General features: G+C 33.3%; 1 protein-coding gene across 4 annotated transcripts in view; it reads left to right on the top strand.

The window, feature by feature from the left end:
- LOC124163239 (syntaxin-1A) overlaps positions 1–22,730 on the top strand; it is a 320,685-nt gene extending 297,955 nt beyond the window's left edge. The window contains exons 8-10 of one of the 4 annotated variants that reach the window (XM_046539997.1): positions 1,542–1,652; positions 12,993–13,133; positions 17,996–22,730. In XM_046539997.1, the coding sequence (XP_046395953.1) occupies positions 1,542–1,652; positions 12,993–13,073 (192 nt within the window). In that variant the 3' untranslated portion in view covers positions 13,074–13,133; positions 17,996–22,730. Of the gene's footprint in view, positions 1–1,541; positions 1,653–2,978; positions 3,090–5,409; positions 5,451–7,289; positions 10,169–12,992; positions 13,134–17,995 lie in introns of those variants that run through there. The other 3 variants (XM_046540006.1, XM_046540016.1, XM_046540026.1) reach the window with 3 other exon arrangements.
- The last annotated feature ends 375 nt before the right edge of the window (positions 22,731–23,105 follow it).

Here is a 23,105-nt window from a genome sequence, read left to right as displayed (position 1 = left end):
AATTTGGCAGAGTTGCACCATGTACCTTTAGCTTTCTTCAGCAGAAAGCTGAAGATCTATGGTTCAATTCCCAGTCCAGGGGATTTTTTCACAAGGTTATTAATGTAAATTTTATTCTGGTTTCATATTAAATTTTTCCTCATTAGACTGTACTTACATTGAACATTCTCACTGATATTTGGATGACTTGCAATATTTTCTTTAAGAAAGGAATATATTTTGCTATGCAACATGTTTCTCTACTGTTGCATTTACATTAGAGGTAAAGTAATGTTAGGGTGTCCATTACTAAAAATAACTATCAGGTATGTTTGGTAATTATTTTCACAGTATTTTGGAGATATTGTGAAGTTTGCTTTAGTTCTTCTGTCTTTCATTTATTGACAAGATTTAAGCTTTGATGAGCTTTAAGGAGTTTGATGAAATAGGTATGCTTTGATCTGTAACCTTAGAGGGTCAATATGGGGCATTGTTGGTCATGAATTTTCCTTAAAATGTTTTGCATTAATTCTTTTCTTGGGTGTCACTAATTTTTTCACATAACTAATTGGAATAGTCAGTATTTAATTTTTACCTCCATTGCTCCTATTTAACTATATACCTCATTGATGTTATCATTGAGTCCTTAGTAACCCATCCTTATCCATACACTAACGTTGAAAGAGTTTTGGTGTTTCTAATGAAAGTTACAGGGAAACTTAATAGTTCATAGTCCTTCATAGATTCTAATGTTTAGTCTGAGGCTTTCCCAGCATCCTCAGTCCTCAAGACTTACATTTTTATACTTACGGCTAGCATATTTGTTGGTTAACTCATTTTTAGGTGCCTCACCCAATGGCTACCTAAGTGTTTTTGAGAAATTTTACTCCCTCAATCAATTAATAATTAATATCAATTAATTGACAAATAATTAATTATTAATTAGTTAATTGTTGTCAATCAATTAATTGACAACAATTTCAAAAGCCCTCAAGACTTAGATTTTAAAATTTAAGTGTTATAAAGCTATTTATAAGTAAATTAGTGAACCAACAAATATGCTTACCTTAAGCTTAGAAAGCGATAGAAGAGAATCCATTAACCCAAAGAGAAGCATTTACCCAAATCTTTCATAATATCATTAGGTCTTGGGAATTTTCTATCGGCAATAATCATGTTTCCTACTGTCATATTAATGGAAATAACTTTATTATAATAACCTATGTTATATTAATATTGCATAAGCTAAGGTGTTCAAGTGTCTTTGGGTTAGTATTTATGCTTGATCTTTTATAGATGGAAATTCGTGTGTTAGAAATGGTGTGAATTATAATGGTATTCTTGTTTTTATGATTGCAAACTAATTTCTAGTGCTTAGTTGAGTGATTAGCTAATATTAAGTTAGATTTTGGGAAGTGAGCTTTGTAAATTGTCCTGCTTCTAACCAACACTTTCTCTCACCCCTCTCTTCTCCTTCCTCTTTTTTCTATTTCTGTGGGTCCTAACAAATCACTAAACATAATATCCTCGGCGTGTGATATCTTCTGTGCTGCCTTTGCCAGGGAGAAATGATCGATCGCATTGAGTATCACGTAGAGCATGCTGTGGATTACGTACAGACTGCGACTCAGGATACTAAGAAAGCATTGAAGTATCAAAGTAAAGCCAGGCGGGTAAGTGATAATTATTATTATGTATCAGCATTTTGTCATCGTTGTCTACAGGACCTCCCAACCATCATCGAAACACCCATCCCATTCTGGGTTTAAGTTAAGGTTTATTTTTATAGGCCAAGTAAGACTAATGTATGTTTTCCTCTCTTTTTCTCTCTATAAATCTCTCTCTTTTTTCTAATTTCTAACCTTTTAACTCGGCCTTCTATCATGAATTAAAAAACTGCTTGTATTTCATCATTAAACGCTTCATTGAATAACACATGGCTTCATTTGACTAATTTCTCCCAATTGAAAATTTGTTTCTGTCAATATTAATGTGGACGTCCATTATAACTTTTTGGTGAATTTGGTACTTCTGGCTAATTTGGTACAACTTTTTTTTAAATCATTGATGGGCATATTTTTTTACTTTATATTGCCTTTAAAACCATTATTGTTGAATTAAAATTTTCTTGGGTTGGTGTGTCTAACATTTCTAACATGTGTAAACTGAATCCTCCTGTTTCATCCTCTCCCAAATGGTTTTAATATGTATTTTTTGTGTTTCTGTCAATACAAAAAATGACATTCTCACTCATCAACTAACACATTATATCTAATAAATTTGATTCTTGATAACCATATTTCTCTTGGACCAATCTCTGCTCCTCTTTCCTGTATTCATACTAAATGGCCAACTTTGTGTTGTCATTGTGGCATTTGCTGTGCTATTTGGCATATATATGTCAATTTGATATGTGCTTGCATCACTTATGTGGAACTCATTCTTTGGTGTGTTTTTCGTTTCTTATGTCAAAAACGGTGTTTTGGATTAATTGGTGTGCGCTTCTGTTTATAATGTGTTGTGGTTTGTGTGTGCTTAATATGTTGATGGTACTATTCTCCTGTGGGCTGCACCAATCATGAATCTTTGTTGTGTTCATAATTCCATTCTACCTCTTCTCTCTTTACTACCTTTTTCCAAATCTCATACCTAACATGTGGTATTTTTTCCATATCTATAATCACAATATACTTCTCAAATCCAAATTGTGTTTATATTTTTCATTAACTCATGGTATTTGAATTTTCTATCTTTATAACCCTCTTGTGTCTTTCAACATTTTGTCTCTCAATATTGGTTCTATGTAAACTTGTCATCTTTCTGTGGTTGGAAAAATTTCAAATCATGTCTATATTCTTCATACCATTTCTATCCTTTCTTTCCTTACCATTATTGTTTCAATGTCTGTATGGCCCATGATCTTTCCTTACCTCTCCTGTTATCCGTGGTTGTGGGCATGTGTGTTTTGTGCTTGTGTGTGTATGTGCGTGTGTGTATAGGGTGAGTTGGTGGACCGGATTGAGTACCATGTGGCTCAGTCTGTGAATCATGTGGAAGATGCAAGAGGAGAACTCAAGATTGCTGAAGGCTATCAAACTAAGGCTAGAAAGGTAAGGATTTCTCTCTGTTGTTTCTTCAATCCTTAAGTATGTTTTTTCTCTCTGTCACGGAGCATATTCAATGTCTCTGTAGTATTCTTTACATCTTTTTTACCTTTTTGAAATTATGCGTTTAATTTCTCCTTAAAAGTACTTGATTTTCTCTACCATCTTTTTGCCTGAAAAAGTCATCTTTGTATGCACTTATGAACTAATAACATAATGTCAGTATATTTGATGTAGCTTGGCTAGTATGTGAAAGGTCGCATTTGGTAGATTTTTAACCCCTCCATTAATTTGATGAGTACCATGACTCTGTTACCAAAAATTTTGTGAGTAAGTACTCTAATTCTTTGTAAAAGATTTTAAATTCCCGTTACCCCCCCTATATTTATGATTGGATTATTGGTGTCAAATGCATAATTTTCGTTAAAAAATAAAATATGAAATATTTCTTATTTTCACTACATCTCTGCAGTTAATCTTTATTCTTCTTTTTAAAATCCTCTTCTGTAGTGATGCACTGGAGGCTCAGCTACTGTAAAAATGTTGTCTTATTCTGAGTGGGATGTTTGTCGTCTCATTGATGCTCTTTTCATGCTGAACTGCTTATCTCTCCAAGAATTCTTCCAACCTTAATAGTCTGCAATTTCACTCTCCTTTCCTGTGAGTGATTTTGTGTTCCATTTGCCAAAAATTGTGTCATTTTGCTATCACATTCAATTGGTGTCAATTCATTCAGCTCCCTGCCTTTGATTCTTTACAATTATTTGCCCTTGAGCAGGTTATTGGCCCTGCTGAGATAAGTGGTTGGAGGGGCTGCCTCCCTTAACATTGAAAGATCCCTCTTCTAACCACCGGGCAATTGCCTCTGTCTGTGGGTCAGTGGTCAGTGGGGTTGATCCTTCCACTTGTTCAGCCATGTGGAAATCACTCTTCACTGCCTTCGTGTCATTAAATTCTTCACCTTGTCCCTTGCTAGGAGCCCTAAGAGAGTGCTACATCTGGGTCAAATAGACCCTAGTGTATTTCCTAAATGTTTATGTTGCAGACTCTTCCTTCACATTGCCCCTCAGCTTCACTCAGTTAGTTTGTATTCTGAGATTTACATTGTAATCCTGTGAATTAATTAGCGCTGGGTAGCTTCCAGTTTTTTGTTTATAGTATTTTCAAGCATACTCATATTTTTGAAAAGGCCAGTTGACCATTGGTTGGGTTTTCTAGAAGCCAATGATTTTATTGAATTAGGCTTGATTGAATGTTATTCATTCAGGATAGAAGGTGTTCCTTTCCCTTTTCCAAGTTTCTTAACATCTCCCAGCTGCAGTTTAAATATTTGACCTGCTGGAACTTCAGTGCCACGGTTTTATGGTGAACATTTCCATAGGCTTCATCTGGGTTTAGAATATGGGATTCTTTGGTCAATAGTGCAATCTTAACCACTGTGTTACAAAACTAGGTTGAAAATAATGATAAGTTCGTTGATTTAAATTTTATTCAGTTTGATGTTACTCAATTTCCTGTAATAATACTTTCTTGGGTAATATTTCCCTAACTTTCCCATAAAATTTTTGCTACAGCTCATTGCAGTGCTCATGAATATGTTGTGAACAAGTGAAATGTGGTTCATGCCACTAATAAATGTTGTAGAAACAGTTATGTAATCATAAATTTTCACTTTAGACCTCCTTTTTCATAATTTAACTTTCACTGTATATTTTTATTGCATAATCTGTGGTTTCACCATAATTATTGTGACTTGCATCTTATAAAGAGCATTTTATTGTTATATTTGAAGTTGTTATATATGACTTTAATTGTTCTTTTAGATAAAGTGGAGAAATTTCTTTCCAAAACAATCACTTTTTTTAAATGTCCCCTCCTCATATCTATCTAAATAACATGTGCACTTTTTTGAGGTAATCATGTTCATGGATAATTTATTTCTCAATTGTACACAATTTACATCTGTACTACTCCACTCTTCAAAATTACATCTGTGCCTCATAGCTCTGCATGCTTTTTGTGTTGATTATCTTGTAATATATTTCCTCTTTCATTTTTCACGACAATAGTTACTTTTTACATTATTTCTCACGATTTTCATCATTTATTGCAATTTGAGACAATTGTATCTTCATTTTTTCAGGTAAGGTAAATATCTAAGTATCTTTGTGCTTTTGCTCTTCGTATTTGTCCTCTTATGGAAATCAAATCTTAATTCTTTTCTCATCTATAATTCATTTAATCCTGGGTTGTAATTCATTTTAAAACCAACTATGAAAATTAAATATAGTGTCTTTTGTCTTAAGTCTCTTAATTTCTTTGACAGAAGTGTCACTAACTGCTGTTGTGGCACCAACATCATTCCAGGTTAGTACAGTGATTGCATGTTCCATTAGTAATTGTTGGCCAGATGTGTATTCCTTTCCCATTTTTTCTATCCTGGAAAGTTTTAAGTTTTCATTATCTGGCATATTTTACATGAATAATTGCCATAGTTTGAAATACAAAATGGATTCAATATGCTAGTCATGTCTCACATTTGCCTAACCATTGGTTGCTGAAGTTTATTGTGCGCAACAGAAAAATGTCAGTTTCTCCTGTATTCCATGTACAGCATTTTTTGCTGAAGTAGTGGGATACACCTTTGTTCATATAAATGAGTTATTTAATTTTCCCTGGATAATGTGATAAAGTTAGATTAAGTGTTTAATCAAGTGCATGCAATGAGGATGTGATATAATACTTGAGATGTGAGACATATCACAGATGATAAGAATAATGGATGGTTGAAAATTAGTAGCTATGTTTACGGCATTAAAAAGCTTACATTCATCTGTGATTTAATAATCAAAATTCCTATTTGATTTCCTTAGGCTTCATTAGTATAAAATATTTCCCTGCAAAAGATTAAATTGAAAATTTCTTCATAATGATATTATGCCCACGCACAGTTTAATTACCGATTAATTTCTACAAGTTAATTGCAACATAGGGTTCACAGTTGTGGCAATTTCTCTTTTCCAGCTGTCTCTCATTTAATAATCGCCATTACCAAATGAAATTAACTCTAGTAACCAAGTATGTGCGAGTTAAAACAGTGAATTTAATAAATTAATGGGGCCTATTTTTTACACAAAATTCACAATGACATCTCAAGAAAAAGCATTATTTTAGCTCTACTCTTGGCTTTTGGTACATCTATAAAGATATCCCTTTCTAGTTTCAAACAAAGTCATCCTTGGGGCTTGTACTCCTCCATCTGTAAAGTAATGCATTTCTACCATTACTTGACCAGTTATCTGTTTATTAGAACTATGATCACCTTCCCTTGACCAAGGTACTATTTTTTGAAATCACATTTTTCTTTGAGTTTTAATAATCAGAGTGAAAAGAAGTATATATGTTTGTCTTTTTGATCACTGATCATAAACATTTTCCAGGGAATATTTTTAGAATACCTTTCATTCTGTTGCAAGTTTGTGACTCACAAGCTAGTTGTCATCTAATATAGAGCTGAAATGAATGTGCCCACCTTAATTCTTTATTTTATTTATCAAAATCAGGATACTTAGTATCATACAGGCTTCTCTTGTCTCCGCCGCGTACTTAGAAAAATTCTCCAGTGGTTGGTTGCTGTGGACATGAAAATGTGGATATTTTATGCACGGCTATAAAAGTAATGCCCAAATATATATGCTAAGCTCTATTTTGCAAGGTCTTGTGCCAATTTTAACTGTCTTTTTTGACAGTGGAACATCATTCTTGAAAATGGATGCTAATTTTTATTTTTGCATCTGAACCTACCTCTGTGCACTCAAATTTACGCACTCTTTTGCTAGAGCACTTTCACATTTTTATGCATTGATCTGATTTCATAAGTTCATGATTGCATGCCTCATGAGAAAGAGAAATGATGCATTACATGTGAAATAACTCTTTTGCATCATGTAAGATCCCTTTAGTCTTCATTTAGTCATAAGAATATTCATTCTCATTTCTTGAGGCTGCAATGATTTATCGATAAAGCAATCAATATTGCTACTCTGTGCCAGTCTCCAGTGCTTTATTTTTAATTTTATGTTTGTCTCCCTTCCCTTCACCCTTGCCATACACCCCTCACCTTTCCTTAATATGTTCTCCAATACTCCTGCTACCGTCCTTTTGTTACCTGCCTTGTTGATCCTCTCCAATATCTTATTTCCACAGAAAAAGATTCTCATCATAGTGTGCCTGGTAGTAGTAGTAACCATATTAGTAATCATCCTGGCAGTCACCATCGGATGATGAGGTGGCGAATATTGACTGCCATTTCTGCTGCCAGTGCTGCTGCTGTCATCACCAATGCTGCTGTTGATGTAAATTACACTTGCTGACCCTAGTTAACATCCTTGAAAACATTTTGATGCTGCCATCATAATTGGATGTTCTGTTTTGTTTCACAATGCCAGTTGTGTACTTAAAGGTTCCTTATATCTTGGATTACGAAGAGAAAACATCACTTAGTTTTAACCAAAGTCCTTCTGTGTTCCCTCTGTGAAAATTGGTTTCATTTTTCTTTAAGTTGGCTGTGGATAAAGGTGATAATGCAATGAATCTTATCACTGCCACTCTGGCATGAGTGTGAATGATTGAATTAAAATTAATTCTCACACGCAATAGCTTTTTTTAAATTAACATTGGATTTACTCCTTTGTAATGGTATTTTACTCCAGATATCAATTTTTAGTCACTTACAATAGTAAGTGAAAAATATTTTCCTACCTCATCTGTATCATGTTTGCCATAGCAAATATTTATGCCACCAGTCAGCATTGTGCTAATAAAATTGTGTATTTGAAGACAGCATATTAATATTTTGCTTAAAATTTTAGATAAGCAATTTTTTGATGAAAAACTCAGTCAATAAGGTATTTCAGAAAGATAAGTGATTAATTTTGATATTTTACCTCTTTGAATTTTTCAGAGGTTTGTAAACTACTTGTAATAAAATAATTTTATTTGAAAAATAACATTTAATTGTAATATAGTGCCATGTGTGCTGTTTTGGGTTGTTAGAGCATATAATTCACAAGTGGAAAGAAACTATTAAAATCATCATTCAGCATAAACCCATATTTATAGTGTAGTTAAAACTGACCATTTTCTAACTACAATTTACCCTAAGTTTTGCTGTGCAGAAATGTATTGGAATTTGACCACAAACGATAATGGGCCTAATTTAGCATTCTGACTTCTTGATGATTGTTGCAATCTTAATAGTTTCACAATTTAAAAAAATTCCACAGTAATCTGTTGAAATTGAGAATTTATGTAATATATATGAAATTTATGGCTAAAGTTTGACTGAGTAGGATATATGAACGGAATGGGTGTTAACGTTAAATGTTTATGTATTTATATAGATATTTATGGCATATACAAATTTATGTATATCAAGCTCTATGTACAAGTATACAATCTGTTGATGTTTTCCTGATCCAGCTATCTAATTGCTTTGTACAGTATCATTTTGCTGTTAAACTGGATTTTTGTGTGTTTGCTTCTTTCTAAGCATAGGATTTTTTCTCATCCTTCTACTATCCTATGATTTAAGTTCTTTGTGCTGGAAATAATAACTGTATGAAGCTGACTCCCCAGTCTCAGTATCATTAGGCTGTAATGATTTCAGATAGTGCTGGACTAGAGGTGACTAGTCAGGTGTAGTGATATTCTTTTTTTATGCCCGATAAAAATTTTTCACATTAATGTTTGTTTATGTATATGTCTTTATTTGGTTGATTTCTGAAAATTTTCCGTTGAATCACTATTCATGTGCAATCTGAACTCCCTTGTCTTCCCAACTATTTAATCTTTCTAAATTATTATGGGATATAACTTTAGGATTAAAAAAGCAATAATTGTACTTTGAAAGTATAGTCAAAGACAGTTGATAATTTTACAGTTATAATAAATTATACCATAAAGCCTAATTAATATAAATATCAGTACATATTGTAGAAGAAATGAGTAATGCCAAGAAATTAATTTTATTTAAATTTTAAGAGGTAATATTTAAAATCTGATATAACTTTTTGAAGATTTTCAAAAGATCTTATGACAGTACACAGACTTGGTCATTCACTATTCAAATGTTGCTGTGAGATCTGCTATGAGAATATTTTTGTGTGAGGTGACTGACCATTTGTGTAAATTTTTTGGTTGTGTTACAACCCTGTAATTAATTAGCATATGTGTCACATTCCATTCTTCTCAATGAATATACATTGTTATGGTGCTTATTATTTCATTTTTCATTTTCATTCTTCAAATATTTTGGCCTGATTTTATCATTTTTCAAGTTCTAAAAGATGTCTTAGGTTTAGATAAAGTTTTTCAATCTTGTTAAACATGCCGGTGAAAGATTAATAAGGTTAGTTGGAAAAGGTATGAGCTATATGACAATATAGCATTTCTCTGGAGTCAAAAAGTTTAAAAGTCAATATATATTTGAATGTTTAGCAAAGAAAATAGTTTATTAAATGTTTGAAAACTGAGCCTACTTGTGTAAGGTATGGTTATTTTAATATTCCTACTTAACAGAGTTTGACAATTATGGAAATAGCCTGAGAAATTATTTTAAAGTTTGAATGTTTGTAAGACATTTCTTAGAAATTCATGTTCAGAGGTAATATATCATAAGCATTGTTGAAATAATTATTTGCACATCACATTTCTTCATGCTGCTTTGTTTATTGTGCTGTGTGAGTTGAGTTTTTGGAATTGTATGACAGAGGTGATTTAAATGTATGCAAATTGTTATTGTTAATTTGCATAGTCATGGAGAACATATGTAAAAATTGTATATTACGCAATTTTGTGTGAACTCCATGTTTATAATATTGCCTGTTTTTTGTGGTATATTTGTATATATCCCAAATGAGGATCTCATTAATTACCACTGATGCAAGCCTAATACTTGAATCTCATTTTTGTGTTGTTTTAAATAGTTTATTTCTTAATGCACTATTGTTTCATGTCTTTTGTTTGACCAAATTACTTAGCTTGTTATTGTACACATGAATGTGAATAAATTTATTTTATATGTATTTTAGTTTTTCAGTTTTATTTGCCAAACTATTCTTTTAATTTTGCTTCTCTTCATTTGTATGCTTGAACATCTATTTTAGACATTTTCTCCTTATTTTTATTGATATCTCCACATATTTATCATTCAAATTTAAGCGCAGTGTGTACTGTGACCCTAATTATAAATATTTCATTGATGTACATTGAATTGGCCATTACCTTGTCTTTGCTAGTAATAATTAGCTTTCTTACTTAACTTCAAGATTTAGATCCATCATGTCAATTACCTAAGATATAATCAATGCCTTCTTCTCCATTCAGAAACTAGAATTTTTAGAACATGCCAATTATGTGATGTTTTTAAGTATAAGTTGTCAATATGAAATATTTGTAATTATGTATAGCATTTAGAAGAACAAAATTTGGAAGTAAGTGGCTGATTATTACTTATTGTCTCTTTTCTTTTTTTGCCATATAAGTTTTTGCGTTCCTAATTTGTTTTAGACCTATACCAGGTGCATAATGTTTAGTGGCAAGTCTACATCACCAGCAAACAATATATCTTCCGAAATGAGACAATAGGGCATTTGGGGTGACCACCCGTCCCAAATTGTGTGCCTTTTCCTATAACCTGTAAGCCTTGAGTATAGAAAGTATCTACTTTCCAGGAAGTGCTTTACAGAGAATTGTTGAGATTAGTCCTTTAATGAGAACTGTGTTGTTTTTTGGTAGTTTCATGTTTGTGTTGTTCTGTATGCTTGATTTTCAGTTCTCATGTTATATATGCTTCTGCTATGCATTTCTCAAAATTGAGCAAGTTAGATGAAAAATTGTTTTTTTTTTTTTTTCAATGGAAGGTTTTGCTTGAATCCCCCCACACTCTACAGTTTTATTAATACTTGATCATTTTATAGTGGCCATCAAAATTACTGTGCAAGGAAAGCACTGGACCACTAACATTCGATTGTGTGCAAACATGAATCACACAGTGCTGCTAGTATAATTTTTTTCTCATTCTGTTTAAAATAAATTGTCTGTGTATTAATAATGATATTTTTGGCAGCGTTACGTTTAATAACTCATTTCGCCAATATGCAAGGTAGCAAGCAGCCATTTTTCCTTCAGCAAAGCTGGGTGTAATTGATATTGAACCATGAATAATTGAAAAAAGTTATTTTTGTATTTTATTCTGGTTTTTCTTTTTCTTGTTAAAAAAAACTTTGTGGTGGGCATTTAGTTATGAACTGTGAATTTCATTGCAGTGAATTTTGGAGTTGGCATATTTTTTGGTGAATACCTTTGCATTCGTGAGATGAAATGTAACTTAAAATGTAAATATCTTGTTAGTTTTAAAAAAAGTAGTGGCAAGTTAGCTAATGAGATTGGTCCTAATTGAGATGGTGGTTGGTTACTTTTGTAACCAAGGAGTGAGAATTGTCATCATAAAAGGTAATCTTTATTTTCAGTTATTTTTTTAAAGTATTGTAGGTTCATGCTCTGGTAAATACTAATTTGTAGGTGATAAATTTGCCAATCATTTATTTCATGTGTTAGATAATGTATCTCTCGCATGGAATTGAAGTGGAGTACATTTTCATTTTAAAAATACGAACTGTATGAATCATAAATAATAATGTGCGTGATTCATTATCTGTGTCCAATTATTTATTTCCCAATAAATATTAATTTAATTCCATTGATATATGCCATGCTTCCTTTTCTTTATAGTTTTAGAAAGTCTTTCTTATGAACTTAGACCCTTCTGTTGTTAGTGTTTGAAATATCCATCCTTCTTGAATTAATGATCTACATTGAAAAATTCTTAATTGTATTCTATTTCCTCAGTGTAAAACATTGAGCTGAAAGCTCTGGAAAACCAGTCAGTAAATCTGAGCATTGTTATGTGTGTGCCATTATAGAAAGGGAATAAGTGCTATTTAAGTGTAAATTATTAAATTTCTATTTACTTTAATGGAAAAATATCCCTTATAATGTATGCATATCGATAGAGTTAACTTATTTTTCCAAAAAATTCCAACAATGGGAGTAAATAGAAAATGCTCCTCCATTTCAGCAAGCAATAAATTGAAAGCATCAATTCTGATTTCAAGGGTAGTTCTGACATAAAGCATTTAATGTCATTTCCTTTAGTGTTGGTGAAGTTGAAATTTATTAGTAATATCTATTTACTACTTGAATCTTGTTCAACTATTTTTGGGGCTTCACCCAAATTGCTTTGTATTTAGTAATAGCCTTCGTCCATTGTTTTTCCTTATAATAGCTTACATAGTGTACTTACAACAATCATCAATTAATTATCCTCACTCTCATGTAAGTGTTTCAACTATATCCATTCCTTCTCACTTATGCAGCTTCCTATGGCAGCAATTCGTTCATTATTTGAAAAAAAAAAATGAATTACCTTAATGGAAATAACTGAAATTTTTATTTTTTTGTGAAAGAGCTCTCAATTATTTTTCCCTTTTCAGGTAGATTTACATTTTTTGGTAATGTCTGAACTTTGAGGGTGACAAAATACATGTTTTTCAGGGAAATAGAATTTTGATTATTTCTATCCTACAATTCATATCCCTGTTTTATTTTTATTTTGGACAGTTATTCTCAGTACTGAATAATGAATCAGGGTATGGGGTGAGACATTTGAAAACTGGTAATAGTTTATAGGAAATATCAGTTCTTAATAACCATTAATGACCATTATGTGTGTGACTTATGACTAGCAGACTGTGAGTTGAATTTGAAATGTGCCTGTATTGATATCATTTTGGAGCTCTCTTCTCCTGTCATTCAATTCCTTCCTGCATCTTACTTCCACCCTTGCAGAAGAAGATAATGATCATGATTTGCTTGGCTGTTCTTGGAGTGGTGCTAGCCTCCACCATAGGAGGATATTTTGGCCTGTGAGAAGGGAAAATCACGGTGTTGGTGGGGAACATCCAAAGCAGCAGCTCACTGACACATGTGGTGAGTAATGATTATGTATTAAATTTCTTTTTATGTAGTTAATGTGCAATTTCACTTGTACGTGGCTGATGAATCAAGTAAATGTTTTGCCTGATTTTTTTTATATTCACTTGTTTTGTACTTGATTAAAAGTGAGGGAATTTTTGCATAACATTTGACAAAAACGTGCAAGTTCATGTGTAGCTTTACGACTAGCATGCCACTGACAGTATATATTTGATTTGCAGCAATATATGATATCAGAAAGAAAAAGCCACTTTTAAGTTATCTGTTGGTCATGTTTATTTGACTGTCATTTTATTCTCTTGTTAACTCTTAATAATGTTTCAGTTTTCATTATTTTTGAGTTATTGCATTTGTATATACCACTGATCATTGAGAAATACTTACTTATATGTACATACTAATCTTAATAAATACCGATGGCCAATTGGAAAATTTGGGTGGAGGCTCTTCCAGCTAATTTTATTTATAATAGTGGTTAACTGTGAGAAATGCTGAATGAGATTCATTTGTGCTCACTGACCATTACTCTTAAGTGTACTCTCTGTCGGCTATATCTCACTTTAGATTACCAGTATTTGATACTACTAGTCTCTGTTCATTTTATCTTTGCGTGTGAGCTGGTGTGGCTATAGCAAGTAGGAGTGAGGTGAGGGAAAGTTTCTCGACATGTGACTTTCCCTTTGCCAATAGGCAAACTGCAGGTGTGGCCTTAGTCAGTAGCTCTCAGACTTCCACTGAGTTAACATCATGATTCCTCTTGCGGAGCAGTGTTGCCAAGCCTCACACGCTCTCCTTGTATGTCTCTCAAGTATGCCTTTCACCAACGGTGCCTCATTCAGCGTGGTAGCTACAATGTCATGGGCTTCTGTGAAAGTATTATTCTCAATACCTTCCAAATGAATAGGTATATTGTCTCAATGAAGGGGCCAAAATACCTGTGGCCGCCCAGGACTCACGCGTTTTCTGTGACAAACTAGGGCGGCTATGTACATTTAGCAACATTAAGTTTGCTCCTCCTCTCTCTCTCAGTACTACCCCTCCCCAATAGCAAAGCCTTCCGATAGTGTTCTGGCTCTCATTAAAGCTCACCCTCGAACATAAAGTGTGTGTATTATAATACTCTTACAAAAAGTTACAAATCCAAAATAAGCTCACTCACTTGATAGCACTCTCAGTTGGAGGAGTAAAATATTGAGTAAAAATTGATTGCAATCATGATTTCCTGAAAGGAAAAGCTACCATAGGAGAGCATTGTACACAGCAATACATTGTTGGCAGAGCCCATGCTTTAGGTTTTAAGTACACGCTCTTTTGTCAAAGCAATGTAACAGCTCAAAATTGAAACCCTCTTTTTGGAGCTTTAAATTCTACCAACATCGGGAGTATGGTTTCATAACAATTGGTACTACTTACAAAGCTGATAATGAGTCTGCAGGTTTTTCAGTGCTCTTAGGAACAAATACAGTTGTAAAAGAAAGAAACTATTGCAAATTCAACTTTTAATGAAACTTAAATTGTTCTGCCTCTTTTGATGCTTGTACGTAATTTGTCAAGGACAAATATAAGGAAAGTCTCCATGGGTCATCATGGATCATGTTGCATGGTCAATTTTTATCCCTTTGGCCGTACCCCTGCATTTTCTGCCCAGTAGAAAATGTGACAAGTAATTTGAAACCAGTTCCATAAGGACCCTGTCCACCCTCGACCCATTGTACTTATCCTTATGCTAATTCCCTCATCACCATGTGAAGGAAGAAGAAACCCTCCTCTTTTCCCAACTGCCTCGTGCTCTGTGACAGTGAAAAAAGAGGGATGGAACCCAGCATAAGGAGAAAAGGGGCTATTAATGGTGGAGGGAAGTAAAAACTCACCATCATCTCACTGGTAATCACAGACTAATGAGTCTCCTCTGTGATTGTCGGAATTTATGGCTTTCCTCCTTAGAGTTTTCTCTCTCAACCAAACAAACAGCTCCCCTCTACACATTTGAACCGCATTGAGGTAAACAGATACTTCTCACCCATGGGAATACACAGAGTAAGGGATCTTTGATAAAAATGAAGCCCTCAATACTCCTTCTGTCGTGAAAACCCTCTCTTACCTGCTCCCATGGCATAGAGCATTCTTCCATAATTACCAAAAATATCTTACCTAACCTTCCACCTCAAACATAACCTTACCTTCCCCTGCAACTCTCCTCTACCAATTGGTATGGATAGAAGTAGTAGTGAATAGCAAAAGATCGCACCTGGCAATAAGTGATGGAACACATTGTGAAATTAATTTTTTTAAATTGGAATTTGCTTCGTTTTATTCATTTTGTGATGAAAAGGCTCCAACTTATTCCACCAAAAACAGTTATCTGAAGAACTTTGCATGGAAGAAAATCTCAATCGTCAGTTTCTATGCTTTGTAAGCCTTCTTCACTTGTTGTTAAGTCTGTGGCATGTGATTTGATCAATATTCCAATTATGCATAGTTGTGGTATTTTTTATGTTTTTTATAAGTTGTTAGGTATATTCATTTACATTTAATCAGAGGAGATGCTAATATAAGCATGAGAAGAATTAGAGTTGGTGTGTAAGGGATTAATGTTTGAAACTAAGAAATGTACAGATTGTTGAATGTGGACTTGCCAGTCGGCTACTGGATTGTAGGCTCTTGTTGATGAATTAATTACTAATGCAAACAATGTGGTATAATGATTAATAGTTTGAAAACCAAAGTTTAGTAAACCGTTGCAAGCATGGGATGCAGGGCTTAACATGTAAATATGTAGATGGGCATGAAGTTGGGAAGGAGAAGCAATTTATGTGTTGGGGCTTCACAATTTGGAAAATAAGATGCAGCAGTAAGAACATCAGGAAGAGAATTGTATTAACAAATGATATTTTTATGAATAAGAAAGGATTTATCGGAGGATCGTTGTGTAAAATTGTCAGGAAATGGCTTGCAGAGCTGTAATGTAGAAACACAGCTTTTTGGTGCAAAAACGTGGATGCTGAGATATGAGGATGAGAAAAGACTGGAGGTTGGAGATGTGGGTGTGGAGAAGAATGGAGAAGTTAAAGGGGCAGACAGGAAAAGTGAGATACAGAGATGGCAATGATCAGAGATATGGAGATTACAATAGGGTCTGAATGAAGCAGATTCATAGTGAGAAGAGGATGCTGTAAACCTTGTTGGAGGGAAGAATTTTAGATGAACAGAAAATCGGAAGAAGATAATAGAATTTATAGATAGAATCAAAAGGAGTAGGCCGTACTGTGAATTAAGGCTCGTATTCTTAGTCGACCCTGGATAAGTCATCAGCCCCAGCATAAACTGATCTTGCCCTACATACGCCACATCAAGCCCTACATTAGGCTAATTTTGGAACTAAATGGGCCTTACTTAATGTAGGGTACCCAAACCAGCCCTACACCCTACAAAAACATGGCGGCCAAATTTCGTCTGCTAATCACTTCGATTAAAGAATCTACATTACAATGGATATTAAGGGAGACGAGCTCACACAAAACATTTTAAAACGCACAGTAACACAGCTGAAAGGTAATAATACTACCACATTATACCCATCAAGTGAAATAAATAATAAAATTGGCTGAAGTGTATTAAGTGCAATATAGTGGTATACATCACCTAGTTTCTGTGTATGTACATTAATATTTTTCACGTTTGGCACTTGGTATGCATTTGAGAAACCAATATCGTTTACGTACAACCATAGAAAGCATATTTTCATGCCACTATTTGCCACATAATAAACTTAACTACGTAAGGTAAAAGCAAGTGACGAACCTTGATGATGCACGGTAAGTTATCACGACAATGATCATATGTTGTCCGTACTTTGCTCACTATCTTGTACATTCTGCTTTTGAAGTAATTTAAGGGCAAAATGATTCTACTTTTGGCTGGATATGAGAGTATTTGTAGCGGTAATTAATGTACCAACACGATCTGGCAGACGACACCGATTGTTTATTTACCTTGAGCCGTTGCCCTAACAATATGCCAGAAAATTATCGAATATCTTTTCTTAGTTTCATTGTTAGGTCTCATTACGCAACCAGAATGGAAAACTGGTGCTGTGCCATCATCTACGTCATTTCTGAGAACTTGACAATGAAAATTACCCCCCCACCACTCATGTAGGGTCAACTGAAAATACGGGCCTAACGAGGGAAGGTCAATTGGAGTGATTGGGCGGGGTGATTTGTCTAGTGCTCCATGTTAACCTCCTCCTCTGGTGCATTACCTGTAATAAATAAGTTTGTCTTGATTTAAATGAGAAAAAGAGTGAAAGTATCACACCTCATATTGGGAATATTATATATGGTTTGAGTGTTCAGACTTGTCTAATTGCCTAGAGCTGCTAGAAGTGTGTCTGTATATTACTCTCACGTCAGTGTGCATAGATAAGTGAAATTTTTAATTACCTAAATATAACACTACACTTTGTAGTAAAGGAGAAAAACATATGATTATAAATATTTTGTTACTAAATAAAGTCAGTTAAGAATGATTTTTCATCCTTTTTCTTATCTATAAATAGTTTTTCATCACTATTCACCAAAGCTTATTCTACTCTTAGATATAAATTTACTGCTGTGATGAACTTCCCACCATTCATATATCCTTCTTAAAGATACTTTGATCCAGAGGTTTATATACACACTGTCACATGAAATACAAAGAAAAACTATCAATTTAAAGTCATAGTTGCAGTTTTATGTAGATATAAAAACAGCTTTTTATCCTGAATGCTCAACCCTAGGTTAAGGTGTTGTTGAATATGTTCTAAGAATGCTAGTTGCAACAGAACTTGAATTTTCTTTTTTTCTTCTTTTCAGCTTTTTTGCTGCTGCCTGATAAAGGTGGAATAATTACAGTCACCAGAGAGAATATCATAACTTCAAAGTATTAATAAAATCAAATTGAAACAAAACTATATAATTCTGTTCAAAAGACTTCATAGATGTGTTTTGTAAAAAAGTACTAGGATTTATTGCTGCCAATATATCTTGTTTACTTTTTGTGTAACACCTCCTCTGTGCTTACCGAGTAAGGAAGCATGCTCCTGGAAGGTATCTTTAGCAGGTTGGGTCTGTATCCACCATCTTCATCTGAAAGGAATGTGTATGTTTCTATTTCTGGATGTGTCATCGAGTCATATCCTTTTCCTGTCAATAATATATCCTTATCTACAAATACAGTATACAGTTCATATGTTCATACTGCTCACCATTTAAACTCTGAAACCTGCTTGTTGTTAAGTATGGCAATATTTTATGACCCAACTAATCCATTTTCTATCTATCTCATCATCTCATGCTTTGCATGAAGCTCTAAGTTAAATACCCAATACTGACCTAAGTACCCAAAGCTAATACCCATTTTATGAGCCACCTGTTTTTTGACCTTATTTAATTGGGTTGTTTTCTCACTTCTGCTTTGTAGAAAAGCAAAGCTGATGTCAATCTTAGAACAGCGAGAGATTAGTCATCTTATTTCAATCACTTGTAATCGAGTATCATCATTGAATTTGTGTAACACATTCAGCATATTTGTATTAGACAATACCATTTAATGTATTTTTTATTACTTAACTCTTTGTATGTTCTTTTCAGTTCATTTTTAATAAGCTTTATTGTAAAGTTATTTCACTTTTATATTTATTTGGAGTTATCTAGTGGAGTAATGTGCTCATTCATTTATAAGTATAGATAATTATGATATGATTTTTTTAAATTAGTAATAGCATACTGAGTTATTTTGAGTGATTACTCAACATTTTTGCTCATCGGCCTTAATAGTCAAAGCAGAAGTATGTAGTAGTAGAGACATAAGTGTTACCATTTTAAATAAAAGGCAAAAGATTAAAATTGTTTGCATGTATCCTTCCTCCCCTCACAATCATTACTTTTTTACGGACCTTGTAAATGTTTTTCCCACTCGGTTGGAGAAAATAGTGGGGGAATTTGTTATGGCGGTGACTTTAATAAAGCCTTTATTTAAATGAGTGAACCATTTTGCTGTAGCAATAAAAATGGTGTGTTATTCTTTTCATGTGATATCTAGTTGCAGTTATTGTTTTTGTTACTGTATAGTATATTGTCTTTGTGTATGTCATGTAGGATATAAAAGTTGTACAGAAATATAAACTGTAGTAAAATGTAAATTCCTTACAAATTTTTAACTTATACACTTCTTTGGGAAATGTGATGTTGATAAAGTCTTTCTGACTGAAATCTTGTTCTTTGTGTAGGTTATTAAAGTTTACCAGTGACTTCCATTGGTAGTGTTATGTGAGTGTCATAATATGATTTAAAGAAGAGAATACGTTCATTTTCTGGAGAGCTAGTCCAGGCAAAGATTTAAGTTAACTGTAAATGTTCTCTGAGATAATAATTTGGTATGTTATTTTGCCTGGATATCGGTGTGTGTATAGTATATAAATAAGAAGAGCTTGGACAAGCTAACCTTGTAAATTATTTTCCAAAAAAAATGGAGATTAGAGAAAGGAAGTTAGCTATTACACAGCTTGAACAATTAGTGAACTTTTGTATTCATAATGATCACAACCTAAGGTGCACAATCAACATCTGTTGAGATGTAGGCCTAATGTATACTTTTGTTTATTTTTACTAGTCTTTGGTAATTTCATTTTCATGTTTCATGAATATGTTTTGAATCACCAAATTCTAATTAAAGCATAATTTTATGAAACTAAATTCCCCAATTTTTTTCTCTGCCTTCTTTTCTGTGTTATTGTGATATATGTTGAGTTTTCCTTGGTTGGAATGTATGATGCGTGCATGGTTTATTTGTCATTTGTGTGTGCGTGCGTGTGTCCATTTTCTCATCTGTGTCATTCGTGTATGCATATGCTTGGTGCTGTCAGCTAATAAATTCTCACAATGGCATATGCATTGTTTGCTATTGCCTTTTTCAGAAAGTCATTTCATGGAATGAGTGTTTGTCAGCAGCAGCATATCCATATTCCCTTTTTAATGGTCATGGTAGATGTTCAAACAGGAATCACAGCAGGAGAATTCAAATGAAAATGTAATGCATTGAAGTTGCTATTCAATCCAGTGCGAATGTGTTCTTCCCTGCTTAAAGTGGCATGTTATATCAAAGTTATTCTATAATATTGTGCAATTTCCTGGCTAAATGCTGCCCTTAGAAAGATAATGTATATGTAAACAACAGGTTCCCCATGACACATGTGAACATTTGTCAAACATTCCTTTTAAATCAATAAACACCAAGATTGTGTCCTAATTGTCAATATATAGCCTCTGAAATGCATTGTCATCTTCAAACATTTGCCTCGGGCACTAAGAGTGGCCGTGTTATGGAAAAGGAATCTGTTATTATCCACCTTTTTGGTGATTCACATTCATAATAGTTAGCTAGCTAGCAACATTAATTCAGGCATTCGAGTCACTAAGGATGTGTGGTGCTTTCAGATTTAAAAATTCATCATATTACGTGTATCATTATAATTGCCTCTAATTTGATGACATTAAACATCTAGAAAATATCTTGGAGTTTCTGTCATGGTAATAATTGGATCATTAGAATGAAATTGCACTGCTACACTGTGTTTGTTGTGGAGTACTTATGATTAAAAGATTTTTATATGTGAGGAACATTTTGTAGTGAGTATTTTTCTGGAAGGAATTAGTTGGAGAAGAGAGTTTGTTGTTTATCTAAACAACCATTATATTTTATAATTCACAAAATTAGTGAGTTATGAAAGAATATTATGCAGATTCTAAGTGAACTACCATATTTGTAGATAGTGTTTGCTTTATTGAGTGTTGTTTCTGACTACATATATTAAATACATAATATTATCTAAGTTCATTTTAACAGTATTTCTTAACAATGTAGTATTAGGGTCATTTTGGTGTATTTTGGCTATAAATTGAAATAACATGTCCTCTCTTGTATTCATTTGTTCAAATACTTGAATGTGTACTTAAAATGTACAAATAAGGCAATATTTACCTCTCCCATAATCATTACTGAGCATATTCAAACTGTGTCCTAGAATGTCGGTAATTGTGTCATGGGTACTTGAGTGTGCCTAATGTGTGTTTACAAACTTGACAGTCCAGTAGAAAATGTGTTCCTTCATTGTTGTTAAAAATCTAAAATATTCAAAGCCTTATTGTAGAATAAAGGGATATTTTCTCTTAATTATCCATTGTGATGATTATGGGAGCTGAATTGTGATCAACATAATGTGTCCTTTCAAGTTAATCAGCACAAAATAACCTTTTATAGAGTATTAATTTTACATGATAAAAAGAGTTGGTGCTCCTAAATGCAGGTTATGAAATGATTTTATATCAAAGGAATAATTACTTTTTGTTTACATTTTAGAATAGTATTTTTTTTAAATTTGTTACAATTTTTGCCTCGTTTCATGTTTGCTCTTATATAATTTAATGTAATTCAGGTTACACACAAATTATTGTCTTATGGGTTTTTAATACCAATGAATATGTACTACTCTCCCAGCACATCTCAGTTTCTGATCTAATGGAACAAAAAGTTGAGAGCATGCATTGAATTCGTGCACAATAGCCTTGTCCTGGTCAGTAGTAATTTCAGATTTATAGATCACACTACTTTTTATGTGCATATACGCCTTTTCTCACAACCCCTTACTCCCATCGTCTTTGGGGCATTTTTAACAAGATCTTTATGGTGTATTGGAATCAATCAGCATGTAGACAATAGAGCAGGATTTCTCAACCATTGTAATACAGGCTTATTTCAGTTTTCTCATTTTATTTAATGTTTTTTCTGATAATATGTCGTTTTTCTTATTTGTTCAGCCATATTTCATTAATCAAAGGGTATTTTGTTGCTGTTGGTGCAAATGTCATGGTATTGTAATCAAGTAAGTAGATATAATTGTCAATTAATGATATAGATTGTAAATACTACTTGGAAAAAGTGCTAATGGGATTGCTATCGAAGGTAATGTCTTCTCTGCATTGATTGATCACATGACCTGTCATCCATGGTTGAGATTTGTTGTCTCTGTTCCCAACTCGGCTGAAGAGTGACAGATCTGGCTGTTTGCTGTGAAAATGACCTTTGGATAAAAGTGAGCCTTTGAAGCTTTAGTATTTGCGCACCCAATGACTGTTGAACTCTGGGACAGAGCCATGTCACCTGGCCAAGGGTTGTGAGCATCAGACGAGTGCCTGGTCTCACTCGTGTGTTGTGATCCTTTAGTGTGTATTCATATTAGTCTGTGTCTCCTACATAGAGTGTATATTTCCTACCACAAGATGACACTTGTTTTATGCCTTTACGTAGTAGTTAGGATGCAAGTGTGGATTTACTTGTAAATACTGATACTCTGTTTCCTTAGAAAATGAGTCAAAAGTTAGACAATAATGTATGAATGACTGTTTGTTTTCTATGTAGTTTATTTTCATGTTACGTGATTTTTGCTCGTGTCATCATGTGGTATGGGCTCTATTTGAACTAGGGAATTCTTTTGACATATTTCGCTGTAAATTTTGAGAGTGGGAGTCAAATACAATTACCTACCAAATATTCTGATTATGTACATTCATTGATTGTCTTGTTGGGTGTTTTTTGGCTCCGTGAGTCATTATAATCACTAAACCAATATTTTTGTCATATTATTTGGAAGGACATATCTAACAACAAATAGCAAAAATATCAAGTATGTATCAACAAAGATATAAGTGATTTATTTCACCCCATAAATATAATCATGTAATACTTTGTCATTTTCGTTAAAATGGTTTCAATTAGTCCAATATTGCCATGGAATATGTAAATTTTTCATTATATAGAAGAATAAGATACTAAGAGTATGAAAAAGTATTTTGGTGATTTTTCCTCTATCCACCCTTTCAATTAAGTTTTCAAGGATCTTCAGAGAAATAACTTAAACTGTGTGGT

Source organism: Ischnura elegans, chromosome 1 (genome assembly GCF_921293095.1).
Source record: "Ischnura elegans chromosome 1, ioIscEleg1.1, whole genome shotgun sequence".
NCBI classification, from domain to species: domain Eukaryota; kingdom Metazoa; phylum Arthropoda; class Insecta; order Odonata; family Coenagrionidae; genus Ischnura; species Ischnura elegans.
The sequence above is the reverse complement of the archived record's forward strand: the minus strand, read 5'-3'. Positions and strand labels throughout refer to the sequence as shown.